The sequence below is a fragment of the Magallana gigas genome, chromosome 10 (genome assembly GCF_963853765.1).
Source record: "Magallana gigas chromosome 10, xbMagGiga1.1, whole genome shotgun sequence".
Lineage (NCBI taxonomy): Eukaryota > Metazoa > Mollusca > Bivalvia > Ostreida > Ostreidae > Magallana > Magallana gigas.
In genome coordinates, this window is record NC_088862.1 from 4,074,488 (window position 1) to 4,096,385 (window position 21,898).

Genomic DNA, 21,898 nt, shown 5'->3' on the forward strand with positions numbered 1-21,898 from the left:
AAAATAAAGTTGCAGCGAATAATAGTTGCATGGTCTCGCGCGACTAGCACGTGTATAATGAAACTCATCACCGGCGAGTTCTTGTTACGCAACGAGCTTGGTCTCTTATTTAGAGGGATACTATACCATGTGGCCGTCTCTACAGCTAGCGAGACGATGGATTTGATGTACGAAATTTCAAGAGAGAAGTGTATAATTTTGAACTCATGCACAAGACTGAATTATTGTTCAGGTTAGTGATTTTGCCCGTGGATCTTTTGATCTTTATCTTTTATAATTTAATTACAAAAAGCACGCGTGTGTGCATAACATATCATAGTGATTTATGATATATCATATTACTCAATATTTCATGTTCAATGATATATAAACAGAAATAATTGATCAATATTGAGGATATTCAAAATATGAAGTACGTCGGCTTTGTAAGATAATTATAGTGAAAACCTTTATTCAAATTAATGAGTTTCTTCTTCACTGAAAAAAATAATCAATGACACTGGGAAACTGATGAAATCTGTCAGTCACTTCATTAATTAGACAATCGTGTGTGTTAATCACGTCCCGTGTGTATTTTTAATGAATTAGATGAAGGGCACCTGACCACACGGGGAAATATAAACAAAACGCGATGGAGTAGCTGACATTTCGTGGTTTGTTATTTTACACCAATTATATAATTAAAGATCGCTCAAGGTATACTGCTTGATTCGTTAACACAAGTATAAAAAGATGCGGTGAATGATTTAATGTAACTGCTCTCTGATATATTATCAAGTAATAATATTAAAGAACAAGAAATTTACATATGTTTAAATATGATTTAACCTATTTATATCTCCCTATGAGCGGATCAATGCAAATTTCTTTTTTTGAACACTTGAATAAAGCTAGGTTCGCGTAGATCTACCACTGAATTCAATATGCACATTTTAATCTGCACTGTAATATTTGAACCCATATATATTTTTTTAAACCTTGGTATTATTAGAATGCAAGTTCTTTACTCTTATACCTACATAAAATTACTGTTGAATTGATAGAGGCAGCGTATTAATTTTACTGATAGCTAAATAATCGTTGGGTATTTGTTTTTAATCGAATATCAAATATTGGATGTTTGATATTATAAAAATTCTTATAAATTTAAACTTTTTATATATTTTTCTAGATAAAAAGGTACATTGAAGTAATTCACACATCTATTTATTGCACATTGGTAAGAAATATGAATATGTTATACTTCTTTAAATATTTCGGCCTATGTATGAAAAGAGGAAATGGAAGTTTACAAGAACAGAATTATTTGGGTTTATTGTTGGGCTAGATAGAAATCGACCCCTGGATCAGTATAAAAGAAGACACAAAGTTTTACTTATATAAAAATTACATGTTTCCTTAAATTCGTGTAGTTATGCAATATTGGGCATAATGAACTTTACGAAATAACTAAGATCGTATTATCTAGACATTTGTCGTCACTTCCGGTGTCACCAAATTGTGAGACGTGGATGAACAGTACGATAACTTTATTTAATTTCTGTGTGGATTACAGCTGTTGCATATTGATTACAGGTGTAAATTTTCCCGCGGAAAGTGAAGTTCTGTAAAAGGTTTCTAGAATACGAGCTTAACACATATATTCTGCAAGTTTGCTCATTTTTATCGATCATCCCCGACCGGGCCAATTTGACATAAATTTCGGCTGATTGTCTTAAGTGACAAGCGTGTCGCGTAAGAATGCACGCGTGTTGTCATTAATGGTCGTAAGCGATACAAAACAGACATGGAAGAGTGAATGGAAATTCTTTATAAAATGTGAGTTTTATCCCCCATTCATATAGGAATTCTTTGCTGTGTGCAATGTATTTGTATTTTCAGAATAAGAAACAGGAAGGAAATAGAATCGCATTCGATTCAACGAAATTTTTCCTGTGGTGTTGAAAATTCACTATTCAAGTTCAATATTTGGCTTTGTTGAGTAGAAGAAAACTCAACAGTTGAATATAGTTGGCCTGTTGATTGTAAAATAACCTGATAGAATTGAGATATCTTTAACTGTTTAAAGCAGATAAAATCTTGACCTGTTGACTGTTATGGTATTTTTTTTTATGAGAGATGTTATTTCTAGAGCTGGACATGAGGTTAGCTGGTGCTAAATCCAGGAAACCAATATGTCCTATGTCAGATTATAACCAAATAACTAAGAAAAAAAAAACACTCCTGAATTATAAGTCATCTATTCTGAGCTGTATTATTGTGCAAGCTTAATTGAGATTGAGTGTTGAATTAACAAAGAGATAAGATGTAGTTAAACTTAAAGAAATGAATACTTTCATATGTACCATTGTGCAGTTTTAATCTCAACATGTGTTTTCTTAGGTTGTCAGCTGAATACTATGATAACATGTTTCCTTATCTCACATTTATGTATGTTACATTATCTCATATGTGAGAAACATTGAGAAATTTCTTCTAAAATGAAATAATCTATTCAATACAGGGTTACATTATTGCATCAATTTTCTATTGTTAACTTGATGAAATATATACTTAAACATTCATGCATAAGTGCATAGGCAGTCTAATACAAATTAATAGCCCTTAAGTTTCATATACATTTATATACATATCAAGTATATATGAGATCTCTCTCTTTTTTCCTCTTGCTAAAAAAGTAAGCTGAATAACAGTAAAAACACAAAACAGACAGAATATGCCACATGATAACTATCAGTAAAATTTTTCTTTCGAATGAAAATTACTTCATTCTTCTTTTGCCTTTCAGGATGTGAATGGTAGTGAGAAGTTTGTTTTGACATTTCAAACAAAAATCAAAATGGTCAGCCGGGTGCGACTCCATTACTGCAAAATAATTCTAGCCACCTCGCTGGTGTGGTTCCTTTTGGATGTGTTTATACTGATGTACTTCACAGACTGCGCGGCGAACAGCGTCAACACCAACTGTAAACAGGACCACCATGAGGAGTCAAAGAAGCAGCAGGACAGCGGCGGCTTCCTGGAGAAACTGTTACCTAAAGGTAAAGAGAGGGAGAAAAAAGAAAGTTCTATTAGATAAAATTAGAGAGAGAGAAATTCCTCTGGTACTCTCCCTAAAGAAACTTACAGAGAGAGAGAGAAAGAGAGGGGGAAGAGAGAAAGAGTCCTGTAGAACTCGTATGTAGGTGTAGGGAGATATATAGTAAGAAAGATGTCTTAATAATGCATTGTGTGTCAGTGTTGGATTCTTAACGTGAAACTCTTAACTCAAAGTTATACAGATCCACCTCTGAGAAGGAGATAGAGAGAGAGACAGAGAGGGAAGAGAGGAAAGAACAGAAAGAAAAGAAAAAACAAGAGAGAGAAGAGAGAGAGAGATCTTTATGGCAGATTTTGTCACAGTGTACATATGTAATTGCAGGATAAAGATCAATGGGAAGTGATATGTTACACCAGAGCTCTTTTGCTTTATAGTTTAGTTTTACACATATCATTTTATTTTGCAATGGTATTTTATTTTTTTCTCAATTTTGAGTATATTTACTGCTTTCAAGCCTTTCATTTTGCAACCAAATGAGTTGAATGTTCTAAAAAGGACTATAACATCAACACAAAAAAAAGACCAATCCTAAAAACATGACACGTCTGATAATTTTTTTTTTCAATGGATATAAAAATATAATAGCATCATGCATTCTGATTAAGTTTCATAAGGATGTGATAATATTATAGTAACAAAATACTATTGAGGTATGAAAATATGATTTGATATATTATTACAGAGTTACTTAGTAGTAATGCATTACTTTATCCATCAACTGATTGATAATGTAGATTTCATTGCATCACTTTCCCCAAGAGGCAATATTTGTTTTGTATTGTGAGAGGTGCATACGTTAGGACAGATATCAGATGTATACATTAACAGGCCAATGTCTGGTAATATTTCCCACAGGGGTATACACCTGTTGAAAATCTATAGGTATGCCACTCCACCCACGTAATAACGAGCTGTCAATCAATCAAACAATATCCAATCACTGTTAATCAGCCTTGTCAAACAACGGCACGTTCAATAATATATTCTGAGTTTGGTATTTTATCTTCAGAACTTTTTTCTTTAAAAAAAGACATCTTTTTATTCTCATTGTCATTCTCTGACAGACACATGTAGCTTGGGATGTACAAATAGCATTTTATATTGAAATAACTGATTTTCAAAGATAAAATTTAGTTTTTCTTCATTGTATCATACACCTGTATGTAGGCCTAAATTATGGTCTCGTCTATTTGATAATGCAGTTTTTGAAACGAATACTAATTGTCAGGATTATATGCACTCGACAAGGTGGTCTGTATTCATTTAGCATTAGTTGGCCAAAAAAAAAACCCCACCACATTGTCTGATCAACTTTAGAACCAGGTGTTCACTAATAATGTATAAATTCATGCTAAAATGTCAATAATTACAGACGAAGCCAAGTCTAAGGACCATGACAAAATTGTCAAACCAGGCTCGGACATTATGTATGTCCCCAAACTCAAACCAAAGCATAAGACCCCGCAAGTGGATGTCAAAAATGAAGGTTTGAGGATATGAATTTATTTTTGCAATGCCCGATGAAAACCCTGCCCAATGGTGGATGAACATTCTTGAATGAGTTGACCTTGACCCCATTTTCTTTGGTGGATGGGCTTTACCCTCAATTTCACTTTCACTTTATTTTTATTCTTTTAAATTGTGGTGTATGGGTGCTAGATCCCTTTTACAATTCTCCTTTGTTTACCTTTAAAGGGCAGCAGAATGGCAAGATTTTCAAATTAATAAAAATGGCTGTTGCTTTAAGGGTTATTTTTCCCTTGTTTTATTTTACAGTATCTCATTCGCGTGCGCACGCAAAAAGAAGCAATACTGAAGGTAGTTATGTGTAGAATGAATTTAACACAGAAGGGAATGTTTTACAGTGCCAGTTGGTTAATAATAACTAGGTGTGGTAGATTAACCATTCATAACATAGTTAAAACCATTGCTGTTTGTTTTGAGATTACAAGACTCCACGATCAAGCAATTTTAGAGATGAAGTCTCACTATTTTCAATTCTGAATTACACTGAAAAATGTGTAGTATACTATATGTTCTGTTTTGAATGTAAGAAAATTAAGATGCAATCTGAATAGCTTCTTACAGCATGAGATATTCAGAAATATTTGGGTAGGGGGTGGGTGGGGTGGGGTGGAGATGATCAGGTACAGGAAGAATATTCTATTTCTAACAATACATGTATTTGTAATTACACTGGTGTCATTTACATGTTTACATGTACCGTTACATTAAATATGAAATAAGAATTATCCATAGTTGTTGCTAAACTTCTATAAGTTTCTATACCAATATGAACAAATATTTTGCAGCCTTCATTATATCTGAAAAATTACGTACACCAGCACAGAAAAACCTGCCCAAATGAAATCTTGTAATCTGTATCACTGTCCATTACGGTTTAAATTGAATGTATGAATTCCTGTACTCCAAAAATCTGTCTGACTTTAAAGAAAATTCTTTTACCAAAGATTGAAGTCAGAGTCATTTTGCACCAAATTCTTTGTTGACAAAATTTAATGTCACAGCTGACAAAAAAATTACTATAACAGTGGAATCATCTTCATTTTTAGTGGCATAGTGTACAGTAAAACTTGCTTATAACAAAGTGCAAGGTACGGACGATTTTGCTTTGTTATAAGTAATGATATCTGTCAAGTTTACAACACATAAATGATAATTAAGTCACGGGGAATGAAAATCACTTCGCACCAAGCGTTGATTCATTATAAGCATGTTTGCTATTACCCTGCTTAATTACTGTGTATTGATTTTGTGGATACTATTCCACAAATTAAGATGATCCCACAGCAAACTAATAAAGCAAGTTTGCTGATACTTGAAAATAAGGAATGACAATATGTTGAAAATAATCGCCAATCATTACTTGCTGGTACATGTATAATACAGAGAGTATCAGACAGGTAAAGTAGGAATGCTGATACATGAAATTAAGGAATGATATATTTGTTAGTAATTGCCCATTTTACTTTCAGGTATTATACAGAGGGTCCCTACAGGGCCAGGAGAAATGGGGAAACCTGTAGTGATCCCCTTGGACAGACAGGCTGAGTCCAAGGAGAAATTCAAAATTAACCAGTTTAATCTGGTGGCCAGCGACATGATATCGCTCAACCGCTCACTTCCTGACTACCGAATGGATGCGTAAGGACACTTTCTCCTTAGTCTTGTAGATCTTATCTGGAATCCTTTGGGGGGATGGGGGTGTGGTTTGCTGAATACAGTGGTGTAGCAGAATTTGAATATTTTTCATTGAATTACATACAGTATAAAATGTCTTAATGATAAAATTAAAAAACAAAAATTCTTGGCATACTGTCACAATAGACAGTTCTCTCTATTTATTGATTTTTCACAATTTAGAATTGTCTTAATGCCCTGTACTTTAAACCAGTTGAAAACAAAGCTGACACAACATTGAATTTATTAATAAATAGAATTAGAAGGAACACTTTCACACAAGAGCTTCCACTGTACTTTAAGTTACAAGGTAATTTTGTTTTTGCCTCCTTTCTTTCAGATGCAAGAGGAAGTCCTATCCCCCCAACTCTGAGCTTCCCGACACCAGCGTGGTGATTGTATTCCATAACGAGGCCTGGTCCACTCTCCTCAGGACCGTTCATAGTATTATAAACCGCTCACCACGGGAGCTACTTAACGAAATCCTATTAGTTGATGATGCCAGTGAAAGAGGTATTATAGAGGGATTAGCTGATTCACATGTTAGCATTTATTTGTTCTCTATTGGCTTTCTGGTCATAATACTTTGTATTTTATTTTGAAAATGCTCTTTTACAACTGGAAGAAGATTTAGTTTTGGGAGCCTGAGATTGAATTTCACATTATTGCTTTATACAGATTTCCCATTTATCTAAATCAATACTACTATAAATTGAGTCTCTTCAGGGCTAGAATAACATCTGTATTCACTAAATATGTATTTATTTTTCCCCCTAAAATAATCCATATTCACATTCATCTTGTTTTTAATGTTTGAACTGAAAAAGAAAAGAAAAACAGCTTTTATGCAAGAGATATCCTAAATATTGAGAATTCAGAATAGCTCATTGTAGTATACACAATTTTTCATTTCTCAGTATGCAGCAGTAAATTGTTTTTTATTTGTTGTCTTAAATCTTTTTTGTCAAGTTATAACGTACTTAACCAGTGACACTCTTTCTTCAATTGTTTTACAGAGGAGCTAGGGAAGAAGTTGGAGGACTACATTGCTCGCTTACCTGTCTCAACTCGTGTCATCAGGTCCGAGGAGAGGACAGGGCTCATCAGAGCCAGGTTAAAAGGTCAGGGTCATGTGCAAATGTCAAGGTCATATATTGAAATCCAGATATGAAAAATTGGGTTAACACATCAGGGTTGTGTAAACAAACCATTTTAAAGGTAGTAGTTTCAACACAAAAGAAAATTTTTTAGGTCTCTAAAAAGTTTAATTTAAAAGAATTTTATAATATTTGTTCCTATTTATCAAAATCATACAGCTGTTTAAGATCAAAGATTAACCTTGAAACATGTTTGAACTTTCTCAATCTCTTTCCGACCACAATTTCCTTTTATCAAATCTTTAATACATAACTTCCTTCTTGATATAAAGATCAGATGTGAATGACTGCTAGAGTTCAAGGTCATTCATCTAATTCATGACAAAATAGATCAGATCAGTGATGTTTGTGATTTTTCAATACCAAGTCATCCTAATATAGTGATGAACAAACATGTCATACATATTTGTGATGTAATGTCAAGTGATAATCATTTTCAATGACTTTGCACTCCACTCTATAAATTGAAACAACAAAATCCGAGGAAAGAAAGTGAATTCAGGGCAGAATTTGACAAACTCCAATAAGAACTATGTGTAGTACTTGGAAAGGATAATCCTACAATCATAGAGATGGACATCCAATACATTGTATTTGATTTGCTGCAGATCTGTAGCTCTATAAGAAAAGTTGGGTTGACATGGCATAACACTACAGTACTTCATGTACAAAAAAACTATTCAAAAGTAATGTGTCTTGTAATGATTTTATTGCAATCTTTGATTTTGTTTTTCAGGTGCCAAACAAGCTAGAGGGAAGGTGATCACTTTCCTGGACGCTCACTGTGAGTGTACTGAGGGCTGGCTGGAACCCTTGTTGTATGAAATCCATAAAGACAGGTACAAAACATTGATAGTTCATCAAATGTATATAAAAACCCATTAGATTACTGTATACGGGGAAATATTTGCTCCCATTTAATTTCGCCCCATTCGCACTTGTTGTCAGCGGGCGAATTTAAGACTGGGCCAATTCAAATGTTTCTAATTATCTCTTTTTAAAATCAATTGCTTCTTAAGACGGGGCAAAACTGTTTGCAATAGTAGAAGGGCGAAAATTACACAGGGCGAAAGTAACCCTGTTTACAGTAGGAAATTTTGGCCAGAGAAACTTCTGTAAACGCACTACCATCAATGTATACAACATTTTATGGACATTGAATTTTCAGCCAGTTAGCATAATTTGATACTGAATTGACTGATGATGTTTTGTCTGATTAAAACAGAACTGCTGTGGTGTGTCCAATCATTGATGTGATAGGGGACGACTCGTTCGAATACATCACTGGCTCGGACATGACCTGGGGAGGCTTCAACTGGAAGTTGAATTTCCGCTGGTACCCTGTCCCCCAGAGGGAACTAGACAGGAGAGGAGGCGACAGGAGCAACCCCACAAAGTGAGTGGCTGTAGACTGAGGTCTCATTTATAATTGTGGGCACCAGTTTTGGTGGATTAACAGGGTTGTCTCATAAAATTGAAGTAGAAGGATATATGAATTTTTAGGCATCAGCTTTGTAGATTAAGTGAAATTGCTGTTTTTATGATACATGTTTCAATCCTAAATATGTACATTGTATATATTCTCAGTAATGTATTGTTTTGTAAGGTCTGTTTTGATCTCTGTTTTGTTTTATTTAACAGGACACCAACCATGGCCGGGGGGTTGTTTTCTATAGACAGGGACTACTTTTATGAGGTCGGTTCCTATGATGAGGGAATGGACATCTGGGGAGGAGAAAACCTAGAAATGTCCTTCAGGGTCTGTACTTTTTAATGATTTAATTGCTAGAAATTGAAAAAAAGTAATTTGAATGTAAGAAGAAAGTTTTCATATTTCACAAAATACCTTATTCAATTTTGTGTGTTTTTGCTAGGCTTCAATTTAAGGTTATAAGATGTAAGCTTTAAAAAGTGTTATTCTAAAACATCAAATTTGAATTTGAATTACTAAAGGCTATTGTTATATACTATTTTTGATGGTGGGGTGGTTGAGGTGGAAAGTACAAAATGGCGATTTCAAATTGTGCTGATTGCCAAAATTTACCTAATTTTGCTTTGTAGGTGTGTATGTGTGGGGTTAAAGTGTAAATAATGACCTTTAATATTTATCTTTGTAGCTGTGGGTAGGAGTGGGGGAGGGGGGTAAAGTGTACAGTGACCTCACTTATCCTTGTAGGTTTGGATGTGTGGTGATGATAGTAACCTCATTGACCTTATTTTCTTTTGTAGGTTTGGATGTGTGGGGGCAAGGTTTACATAGTGACCTGTTCCCGCGTGGGTCATGTGTTCAGGAAGACCTCGCCCTACTCCTGGCCGGGGGGCGTGGCTCGCATCATCAACCACAACACGCAGCGAATCGTGGAGGTCTGGATGGACGAATACAAAGATTTCTTCTATAAAATCAATCCAGGTAAGAGAATTGTGACTGCACTATAAACTATAAATCTTTTTAATTGTGTCTGGCCTAAAGAAAATGTATCTGTTCTCAAATTTATTGAAATGCTGTTAGAAGTGGCTAAGTATAACAATAATTTGCATATTTTCTTGTTTCTCCTGTAGGTGTGAGGAGTACGAGCTATGGGGATGTGTCGGAGAGGAAGGCCCTGAGAGAGAAGCTGCACTGTAAAAGCTTTAAGTGGTACCTACAGAACGTGTACCCAGAGTCACAGATGCCGGTGGAGTATCACGCCCTCGGAGAGGTAACGGCTGATTTGTGTTTATGTGTGTAGTAATACAGCAGGGTTGTCTCTAAAAATTGAAGTAGAAGGAAGAAACAAAAAAGTAGAAGGGGATCTGGAGGTCTAGCTTATAGCTAGATTGTGTTTGAAATGATAAAATAGGTGGGTAAAACGTCACTTTAGGCTGGAGAATACCCCGCCTCCCAGGTCTTAGCGACAACCCTGATACTGTAAAACACGCTTATAGCAAAAATGCTTATAACAAATTGACACTTATTAATAGTGAAGTGATTTTCTTTCCCATGAGTTTATAAACATATTGTTTATCTTAAACAGATTAGTTCGTATCTCTCCCTGAATTTTACTTGTCATAAGTAATTTTCATTTTGATTATCTCCCCTGACAATTATAAGAAAAATTGCATTTCATTGCAGCTTTTCATCTAGTTTTTCTGCCTGTATAATGATAAAATCAAAAACTGTTGCAGTACAGACAGCAATGTCCTTATTGTTGAATGTGTTTGTAGATCAGGAACAAGGCTACAGGGCAGTGTATAGACAGCATGGGCCGCAAGAGTGGGGAGAAAGTGGGCATGGTGCAGTGTCACGGAATGGGCGGCAACCAGGTCAGTACAAGAACCAGTCTATTAAAACATATATAGAGTCATAGCAGTAGTATATGTTAATTGACTGTAAAATCAAAGGAGAGGGCGTTTATATCTGTCACATTGATGAATTTATAGATATTGAAAGAAAGAAAATGAAAAGATTGTTCCTTCTCTGTGCTGGATTAGGGATTGAGAAATTAAGTGCTTGAAATAATATTCACGATACATCTATTAAATTGATCTGTTAAAAGATTTCTTATATATTTACTTGGATTTGATGTACCAATATTTTGATGAACTTTCAGAAATGTTCATCAATATTTTTCTCAATTTCTTGTTAATATTTGAACAAGATGGCTCAAGAAATTATTTTAAAAGTATAAGAAGTAAAGTAGAATTATGGTTTCGCCTTTAAATTTTTTTTGATTTATTGAAAAATTATACTAAGAATCAAGCATCATTTTATATATAAAAAAAAGTTCTGTTTGATATGCATTGTACAAAAAATCATTTCAAGAAAAAGTAGTTTGGAATTCACTGAATTTTAAATCATATTCACCTTGATTTGTTTTTCTCTGAAATTTTTACAAAGAAGTGAAGTACTGACTTTATGAATATTTCATGTATTAGTTAAGACCAAGTTACAACTAAAAGTGTATTGATGATTCTTATTTATGAATGTGGGTGCACAGTGGTAATTTAGATGACTGTACCTACCTTTCTTTGTATCACACCCGACATTAAGCTGTCGCATCAATACCAGCCCTCGGTAAGGTCTCAGACCTTCTAGGTCTATATTGATGTCTCAGGTGCATTAGAAGTTGCGATATAAGGAAAGGTATGTGGTAGTTTTATCACATTCTTGGTAACAAAATACAAAAGGAATAAAAATCTGGTTCTCTAACCTTGGAATATTTCATTTTTTGACTTGGCAGGAAACCTTTATATTGATGAAACCGGTGCATAAACAATATTGTAATCATTTATGAATAAATATGATAAAACAAATTGAATCATTTTAGTTTTCTAAACAGATATGCAATGTTAATCCTTAACCAATGCATTATAGATCCAAAATGGCAAGTCACAGATTAGATTTTATATCATTAAAATGGAATTTATGTCCAAAAGTGAAGAACAAAGTAATTATTACCAAGGAAGTGATGAAAGTTTATAAATGTATGCAATTTACCATATGGCAGAAATAATAATGAAGTTCTATGAGCATTAACCGAGACTTGTGTTACAGATTTTTTCATACACAAAAAAGCAAGCTTTACAGACCGACGATGTCTGCTTAGATGTTTCCTCGCTTCACGGACCAGTTAAATTATTCCAGTGTCATGGTTTAGGGGGAAATCAAAAATGGGAGTATGATCGTCAGGTAAACATATCTCCTGGTGCTGAAGAGTGCATTATAGGGGGGATAACTCCACACTATCTGTGTATTTCTTAAAAGCTGAACTTTCCAATTTGTTTCTCTGATTAATATTTTGTAGCATGGCTGTTTTTGTTTGTGTAGTAGTTTGTGTATTTTTTTTTAAGGGGTTGGGGGGGGGGGTGAGAAAGAAAGATATTTGAGGAATTAGATGTACCTTGAATGAGAATAGTTGGAGAATTCAGTTTTTATTTCTAATCTTTATTTTTGTTTCAGTCTGATATTTTTTAGTGTTTCAGCCCAGTGGACCAAATTTCCCCAGCATGGCCTGTTTCTCTCTCACTGCACAAGCTTGAACTTTTAACCTTTCCCTCCAACATATATATATTTCTTGGGATGTTGGGTTATATGCTCCAATACCAGTGAAAACTATTGACAGAGGAAATAATGATATTCTCTTGAGTGCAATTTTATAATCAGTTTGATAACATTGAAACCCTAACCCCTCCTGACTATTAAGTCTGGCTTAAAGATAAAAGTAAGATAATTATACAGGTAGATAGGAAAGAGTTTCAAAGAGAATCAGGCTGTCCTGCAGTTGAGAGAGGGGCATTGGTTTAGTTAGTTAAGCGTCGGTACGACGGGTCTTAGACTACTGTTAGTAGTGGTAGCCTCTCTTTAATGTCTCCCTCTGCATGACTTACGTAGGTTTTTGCGTACACGGGATCCAAACAACTAGCCACGGATGACAATCTGTGTGTTGACGCGACCTACAACTCTCCCGTATTTACACGCTGTGATTCGGGCAAGGGACAATGGGATTATGTTAAAGAGGTAGAATTTACTAAACATTAATCTGTCTTTTCCCCCACTCCGCTCGGCTTTTACATTATTGCCATTATCCGCCATTGCTTTTATGTATGTTTTATAAAATTGGAAAGGAATAGCATTGGATAGGACATGGTTTAGTTGATGGCTCGGAAAGGAAGGAGTTGTGTTGCATGATGGGAAAAAGAGGCTTGTGGCTTAGAATAAATAGTATAACTGCATGTTTACTCAAAATGGAATTGAATTTCTATGAAAATATGAAAAAAAATATTGAAAGAGAGATAATCTGTTACAAAAAAGTATCTAATTTTGTGATACATGTAATTAAATGCTTATCTGAGAATTAATTAAAATAATAATTTTTGCTACAAATTCTTGTTGCAAAAATTTAAGGAAATACTTTATAGTTAGATTAATAATTGATATTTTTGGAGAAAAAATAGGTTTTTTGGCATTGTATTCAAGGAAGTTGTACACCTGTCTAGTGATTAAGATTAATCGTCCTGTAGTATGATATTTGAAGCCAGGAATGCCTCTCCAATACTCTTGATTTATTCTGATTAGTAGGTTGTCACTTCTCTTTTTTGTTGCTTTGTTTGTGTGTTTGTCTGTCTCTCCTGAGTGTCTATAATTAGATAACCAGACCTTGCCTTTGCTTTGTTCGTGACCTTTTTTTTAATTTTGTCATAGTGGGATAGGTCTTATCTAACATCTAAGAAACTAAGATATTTTAAGTAATTGAACAAAAGAAAATTAGATGAACTCAACAATATTAGAAACATTTCTCTAAAGTGTTTTGAAATATTTCTTCAGAAACAGTCATTCGTATTCTATAAAAATAATTTTACAAATGCTCTTAAGATTAGAAAAAATCCATTTTCATGAATTTTTCATAGCAAAATTTTATTTCTATAATAAGTATCTGCAACTGATTAATTGCTATTTCCAATTTTTAAATCTAGGAAATGAATTGATATCTCTGGTTGCAGAATGAGATTTTTGAGAGACAGAAGAGAATAATGTTTAGAATAGATGGGGTTGCTATAATTTGAAGATATGAAGAACATTTATTTAGTTTCTGTTTGTTAGTCTAGACATCAACTCTTTGATGAGAGGAGGTTGATTTTGTGTGCTTGTGCTTGATGGGTTTGGGATTTTACTTGTCAACTTTTACAGGACTGTGGTTAAAGATATTTTATTACAAGATGTATCTGTAATATGGAAAAGCCACTAACAGATAAACTTTGATATCTCGAAAACTGATATCTCGGAATACAATTGATATTTCGAAGTGATTTGTAGCTCCCAACTACTTATTTTTTAAGTATTTTACCCGCGATATCTCGAATACTCGAATATCTCAAAGTTTTTATACAGTCCCATCTAGTTCGAGATAACAAAGTTTGACTGTATTTTTTTATACAGCACTATCTTTTTAAAATGTGTACAATATTAAGTACTGTATATATTCTGGAGGTGAAGGAATAATAGATATTTTGACAATACATTCTTAACTTTCTTAATTACTTTGATGGAGAAAATAAAAAAGATGCTTTATCATATCTTGCAAATCATTTTTGTTTATTCAACATAGCTTATTTGTAACCAAGAATAAGACTCAAGCAAGCTTTTCTGATCAGTATTTACAAGTCCTCTGTCGTTTTTTACCTTAGAATTATTGGGTAAAATTTACACAAATTAAACTTGGCATAAAGTGATTCAAAGAAGTTTCCCTAGCAATCCTTTGATTTAAAACAAACTACATGTATCCCTTGTTTTCTTTTTCCTATTTTTTTTATTCCTTTGTTAAAGTCAGAATGAAAGCAAAAAAAGAGCTCATCTTTATTTAATGGTACTCGGTGTCAGATTTTTAACTTTCATTGAAACACCTAAAGATTTTAGTGATGCTGTATCCCATTATAACAATATCATGCATAAGTATAGACCCATCTCTGTGTGCTACAAATAGAATCCATATTTCTAATAGTAGAATCAGACTCAAAGAACTTGGACAAGCTCACTTTTTATATCAGTTTCACATATACATTATTTATTGTTGTAAATTGTCAGAAGCAATGATAGGTCCAAAAAATTTTCCCTCCAAAATTAAAAAAAAAAATTGCACAAAATTTGTCCCCCCCCCCCTCCCCATTCCTTAAAGTAGAAATAAATGGTACATGTACAAAAATAGGAAGTTATTATATAAGCTTAAAAAAACTACAAAGATGGACCCAATTTTTTAGGGGGGGGGGGGGTGGGTGGGTAGTGAGCAATGTAATTTTTTATTTGGTTGCGTGCGTTGGCCACCATATTTTATCTTTGGCATTTGACTAATTATAGGCTTTATAAGATTTGCATTATTTAATTTTTTTTTATTTGATGCTTTTTTTAAAAATGGAAGAAAATTCTTCAATTTACAAATGAACCTTACCTTTTTCAGACGCTGGAGTTGAAACATGTAAACAGTAAGCAGTGTCTAGGGGCGGCGGGTCCTAACGACAAGGATGCACCATCCATTGGTAAGTGTGTGGGTGGGTGTGAAGGGGGCGGCGGGTCCTAACGACAAGGATGCTCCATCCATTGGTAAGTGTGTGGGTGGGTGTGAAGGGGGCGGCGGGTCCTAACGAAAAGGAGGCACCATCCATTGGTAAGTGTGTGGGTGGGTGTGAAGGGGGCGGCGGGTCCTAACGAAAAGGATGCTCCATCCATTGGTAAGTGTGTGGGTGGGTGTGAAGGGGGCGGCGGGTCCTAACGAAAAGGATGCACCATCCATTGGTAAGTGTGTGGGTGGGTGTGAAGGGGGCGGCGGGTCCTAACGACAAGGATGCTCCATCCATTGGTAAGTGTGTGGGTGGGTGTGAAGGGGGCGGCGGGTCCTAACGACAAGGATGCTCCATCCATTGGTAAGTGTGTGGGTGGGTGTGAAGGGGGCGGCGGGTCCTAACGAAAAGGATGCACCATCCATTGGTAAGTGTGTGGGTGGGTGTGAAGGGGGCGGCGGGTCCTAACGACAAGGATGCACCATCCATTGGTAAGTGTGTGGGTGGGTGTGAAGGGGGCGGCGGGTCCTAACGACAAGGATGCACCATCCATTGGTAAGTGTGTGGGTGGGTGTGAAGGGGGCGGCGGGTCCTAACGACAAGGATGCTCCATCCATTGGTAAGTGTGTGGGTGGGTGTGAAGGGGGCGGCGGGTCCTAACGACAAGGATGCACCATCCATTGGTAAGTGTGTGGGTTGGTGTGAAGGGGGCGGCGGGTCCTAACGACAAGGATGCACCATCCATTGGTAAGTGTGTGGGTGGGTGTGAAGGGGGCGGCGGGTCCTAACGACAAGGATGCTCCATCCATTGGTAAGTGTGTGGGTGGGTGTGAAGGGGGCGGCGGGTCCTAACGACAAGGATGCACCATCCATTGGTAAGTGTGTGGGTGGGTGTGAAGGGAGGCAATCTCACTGTCAATTGGTTTGTGAGTGTGAGTATGTGATTTGGGGGAGAATGACAGACAGCTTTACTTCCACTATCAAGTTTAAATTTGTTCTTTCTTTAAGAGTCATTATGTAAAAGGAGATGGAAATCTATTTCATGTCTATTTTATCCATTTCATTAAGATTTTTAGATGTCTTTAGTAAATATGTCAATGTTTGATATTTATTTACTTAATAAGTTACAAATTTTTATCCTGCTTTGGTTAAAAGAGAATATGGATGGGATTTAATGGACTCTGTTAATTTGTAAGAAATGAAATGAGATACATGTATATCATGATTTAATCTGTACATCTTTTCAGGGCCTTGTGATGGCAGTGTTCGGCAAAAGTGGGTTCTAACTGACATGAAATGGTAGCCATGATGAATTCTAGTGTCATGTGATAATTGTGAGTCTATGGCTCGAAACCAATCTTATTCAGCGGGGGTCAAGAGGTCAAGAACTCAAACTCTTGAGTCGTTTAACCGAGTGATCCGCAGAAAGTATACGCATATCCAGATTGGTGCTTGGATTTCTAGTCATTGGATCTTAAATGGGTCAAGGTCATTTGACTGACCTGTCCTTGACCTATTTGGAAATGAGAAGTAGAGTAGATAGAAGTGAGTGCTTGGATGAAGAGGCAGTGAGAGGTAGTTCAGAGTTGAATGTGTTTGACTTGAAGGGACTAGAACTTATTGTTGAATATTGAATATATTTTTTGTTACTAATACTGTCTAGATTTTAAAACAGACTCTAATTTATACATAAATGGTTTAAAAGATGGATTTAGAGTTTAGTAGATGTTTGCAAGGCCATTCAGATGTAGATTTTTAATGTCAAGCAGCTTTTTGTTTGGTAATTTATTTATATACAGTGTATATTATAAAGGTCATGTACGGAGTACGCAACTTCTGGTTGTGTTTTTGCATTGAAAATTATTCAGATTTAATGTCATTCATTTTTAATTTATTGCAATCCACATTCTCTGTAGACTGTGGTACAAATTGATGGTATTTTTGAAGTGTAATATTGATAGTATTAATCTTACATCATGTATCTTTGTTTACGTATCCCCTTAAATTTGGTCTCACACAGAGAATAATTCTCATCTTTAATTGGTCACATTTAATCTAGTGGGTTTTTACGATTAGTGAAATTAAAAGGTTCCGATTATTGAATTATATCTCAATATAAGTATATCTGTGTATGGTATGTGTGTATATGCATTAAGTATACTGCAATATGGCTTCTAAGGTTTAAAAAGAGGCTTCCTGTTTGGGTGTGTTGTATCTTGTTTTCGTGTACAATTTTTGTTATTAGTAAGCATCTGTGGAGAAGTTTTGCTATATGAAGAATGATTGATACTCCAATGTTATTTGTCAAGATGTCTGAAAGCTTTAACACTGGTGATGATGCATCACAATGGAATATTAGAGAAAAAGTGATAGACTGTTTTGTTTTTGTAATTTAACCATCTAGATGTTGGTGTGAAAGTATTTTATCTTTTCTTTAACAGTTATATATCTAATTCTGTGTATCAAGTATCTATTTGAGATTGGATTTGTTCAATTTTGTGGATTCAATCTGCTCAAACATATTGTTGCCAATCTTTCTTCATTAGTTGAATTTTCAGTTGGTAAAGATAAGCATCTCTTGTGTTATTCTTTTTGGATATGATTCAAAATTTCTGTGTAAACTAACAACTGCTTTTCAGAGTAATTTTAATCCATTACTTTAAAAAAAAAGATCTTTTTCCCACCCTTAGAATCAACTTAAGTTAGATGATAGATAAAACACTTGATAGATGAAACAAAACTTTTGATAGTTGAAGCAATCTAAAAAATGAAATTATCAATTTTAGTGTTTAAAATATGATTAACTCTGTACTATTCAATTATTTACTCTGATTTGATTTTAATGGAAAAAGATGTAAAAGGTGCAATTTTTGAAATTTGTTTTTGAACGTACGTAGGTATGATAATTAATGTGCATGTATACTATGCAAAATGTCTGTGTATTATTTTATGAATTAATCAGAAAAAAAATGCTCACAAATCTTAAGGGATTTTTTTGTTGCTGACTGGAATCATATAATGATAAGTATTAGCAAAAATTGTCAATATTTTAGTTTTTGATTCTTAAAAACCCTGTAAGAATAAATAGATAGGGTGAACTCCAAATAAGACTAGATATATCAGCAGCATGCAGCATTTAATTGACAAATAAACGAGCATCAGAAAGACTAATTAATCATACAATGCTTGGTGATGTTTGGTTGAGATAAATTGGTCTCCTAAAGTGCTTTGCACACCTTAACACTTCTTTTTAATCTAAAACTGAAACAAGGTTTTGGGAGCATTTTTGGATGATTAAAATTGAATTTTGTTGATTTTTAACAGCCAAGTAATTTGTAATGTTTATCCCATTATCTGTAGGATGCAGATTTTGTCAGTGTTCTTTTATTACTATTCATTTGATTTACACGCATGTATATGAATAGACAACCCTATTCAATTTTTGACAGGCACACAGACCTCGTGTTCCAATCCTATTTTTTCAAATTTTTTTGTTTTATGTATTCAAAACCTTGCAGTAACTCGTCAAACATTGAGTATTCATACTTGAATATGTTCTCAAACCTCATGTCACATATACTTTCTAGTCCAAATCAGTTCCCTTATTTTTTTTACAAAAATGTTCTGTTTAAAACATCAACATTTTATAATTTATAGTATACAGATTTTTATATTTTTTTTCATTCATGTATTGTTTCTTAATTCATCTCTGACCAATGTTGTTCTAGAGCTGTCCAAATCTTAATTTTTCAGACATCTGTTCAAAACTATTCCATTATTGCTACAGCATTCAAAATATTAGGGAATTGAAAACTGTGAACCTTTTGTTATATGAAAGAAACTTGAACATGTATAAATATTTTATTCACATAGGAGTTGATCCATTAGATTTAATCTTACAACAAATTATAGATAGTGACGTATAAGACGAAGAAACTGTTTTCGGTAGAAATGACTTAACATGTATTAATTATGTGCTAAATGGTTGGCTTTAATTGAAGATATTTTTTGTGAAATGGGACATGAGTATGTGACATCTATGTAGTGCTTGTAATATGATATTTAAAATGTATAAACTATTCTAGATTGGTATGAAAGAAGCGTTTAGTTTTAAAATACTGTTATGTGATTAAACTTTGCAGTGTTTTTTCAGATAGCAATGTGAATATAGAGAGAATATATTTAATTAACACGCAGTTTCCAGTGCAGTCGAATTCTGTATGTCATTGAAAGTTGCTATGCATTGCAAATTTTTCCTTTCCTTTTGGACGGATTTTAATTTCTTTAATTATGAAGGGGAATAACTCTTTTGAGAATGAGAGCGTTAGGGATAAAATGAAAAGACGATGCTTTACTTCATTTTTTATGTACCAAAAGTGTAAAACTGATTATTTATACAAATGTTATTTATTTAAAAATATCTTGCCATAGGTATGGATAACCAAGGGAGCACAGAAAAGGTTATGTCATATAAACTATAGAAATTAATATATTTGTGCATGCAGATTTTTTTTCACACTAGGGTTGTCTCCCCTGACATTCCATGCACAGGCGCAACCATTGTTTAAAGAAAATTCAGAACGTGGGCCAAACAAGCTGGGTATATTTCTGTATCGATCATTCCAATTGTTAGTGAGATGGGGTCATTCAGCAAACCTACTGTTTGTACAATTAAGAGGGATGGGTTGTCAATTTTAGACTGTGCTAATATCCTTTAAAGAAGAGCTGTGTATATAGATTTAATAAAGATATTCAAAGCTAAAATATCCAGATCTTTCTTTTTCTAACTTACAGTTAATTGCCATAAAAATCATGCTGGAAATTTTAAGGCAGATTAGGCATATTGTAATTAAGAATTCTTATTTTTATTTACAAAAACATTTACATTTTATAATGAGATTTAAATTTAAAAAAAATTACTTGTTAAAACGTCCGAGAAGTAAGTACCAATGAAAGTAAACGGAATACAGACAGTAGGTTAGCATTGATATTTCTGTCTGATTACTGTGGAATCATTTAAATTCGTGGGGGCCAATTTTCGTGGATCATGACTTTTTTGCTCTTTTGAGGGGGTGTAATTTCGTGGATGCGTCGGTTACTGTTTCAGTAACACAGATAACTCTATATAAATTTGTTTTCGTTGAGAATTTAAATTCGAGGGGGAGGGCTACCCACGAATACCACGAAAATTGAGCCACCACGAATTATAATTTCACAGTATTGGAAGCAACGTGTTTTTTTTAAAAATGTAAATCAAATTGTTAGATATGCATCGGAGAAAAAATCTTGTGTGGATTAATATTTTTCTCTTATCAATTTTCTGATTATTTTTAACTGTGTGGGAAGTTGATTTGATGCAAGAGTATCTATGGAATAAAACTATAGAAATAAAGTAATTTAAAATTAGATTTGTCATCTTGTATGTTTGGAAAACAAATTTGAAACATCTGATGTAGAATCGAGTCGTTTGTACTGAGGATGGATCGTATACTGTGGAATCATTTAAATTCGCGGGGCCAAATTTCGTGGATTGTGGGTTTTTTGCTCATTCGTGGGGATGTAATTCCGTGGATGCATCCGTGTTCAGTTTCAGTAACAAAGATAAATATTTCTAAATTTATTTCGTTGAGGGTGTAAATTCGTGGGCGAGGGATACCCACGAATACCACGAAAAATTGAGCCATCACGAATCCTAATGATTCCACAATTGGTGCGGTGTTGGGAACCTCTTGTTTTAATTCCAAAGATAAGCCCGCAAAACAAACAAAAATAACAATTCAAAAAGAAATCAACGTTTGTGTCTGGTAATCGCATCTTTGGAGAACAACCATGACATTGATTTCACGGTTGCCCTTATAGATTTAGGGCCTGCAACTTTGTCGGCCCGTTTCTGTCTTTTATTTGAATGGTCCATGAAGGGTTTTCACAACTAGAAACGACGAAAACCACAGGATTTATCTCGAGACGCCCATATGTTTAGTAGCAAAAAGAAAAGAAAAGGCGTCCTTCTCTTGTTGACATAAGGGTTGATCCCTATCGTAACTTCTCTGATCTTTTCGGCAGAGCTCGGGGAAACGTTGCTTTCCGCTTGTCCGACTGCCCCACTTAGCGTGCACATCGAACACGTGTGTACATAATGTGTGCATGTTATAGTATATCCGAGCACTACCTCCAACATACATGTAGTAAGTAAAACGTTAATAAACCAAGAAAGTGTTGTCTTTCCTAGAGATTTTCACACCATCCCCCCACCCCCCCCCCCCCCAAAAAAAAATTATTAAAAAAAAACAAACAAAATGTATTTTGTCAGTTGCATTGGTTGTTTCTTTGCGTTAAATGTAACCTGCTGAGAAGAATGAAATACTTTAACGCAGTGATATAGGGGGTTTGTAGCGATGAGCGTACCAAT

General features: G+C 34.6%; 1 protein-coding gene across 4 annotated transcripts; it reads left to right on the top strand.

The window, feature by feature from the left end:
* The first annotated feature begins 1,466 nt into the window (after positions 1 to 1,466).
* Positions 1,467 to 20,895, top strand: LOC105342717 (polypeptide N-acetylgalactosaminyltransferase 13). 4 transcript variants are annotated; one of them, XM_066073926.1, is made up of 16 exons: positions 1,467 to 1,818; positions 2,789 to 3,041; positions 4,473 to 4,586; positions 4,877 to 4,918; positions 6,097 to 6,265; positions 6,642 to 6,814; positions 7,318 to 7,422; positions 8,195 to 8,297; positions 8,684 to 8,854; positions 9,100 to 9,217; positions 9,688 to 9,868; positions 10,018 to 10,157; positions 10,663 to 10,761; positions 11,993 to 12,127; positions 15,390 to 15,468; positions 16,737 to 20,895. In XM_066073926.1, the coding sequence occupies exons 2-16, from the start codon at positions 2,840 to 2,842 to the stop codon at positions 16,790 to 16,792; spliced, it is 1,887 nt and encodes a 628-aa protein (XP_065929998.1). In that variant the 5' UTR covers positions 1,467 to 1,818; positions 2,789 to 2,839; the 3' UTR covers positions 16,793 to 20,895. The 4 variants fall into 4 exon arrangements, with proteins under 4 accessions (XP_065929998.1, XP_065929999.1, XP_065930000.1 ...); XM_066073927.1 differs by lacking the exon at positions 11,993 to 12,127 and adding an exon at positions 12,830 to 12,955; XM_066073928.1 differs by lacking the exon at positions 4,877 to 4,918.
* The last annotated feature ends 1,003 nt before the right edge of the window (positions 20,896 to 21,898 follow it).

Excerpts from the sequence above, each read along its gene's own strand:
- LOC105342717 (XM_066073926.1), top strand. The coding sequence starts at position 2,840 with ATGGTCAGCCGGGTGCGACTCCATTACTGCAAAATAATTCTAGCCACC. Across the intron at positions 3,042-4,472 it reads GGAGAAACTGTTACCTAAAG|ACGAAGCCAAGTCTAAGGAC; the intron begins GTAAAGAGAGGG and ends CAATAATTACAG. Across the intron at positions 10,762-11,992 it reads ACGGAATGGGCGGCAACCAG|ATTTTTTCATACACAAAAAA; the intron begins GTCAGTACAAGA and ends CTTGTGTTACAG.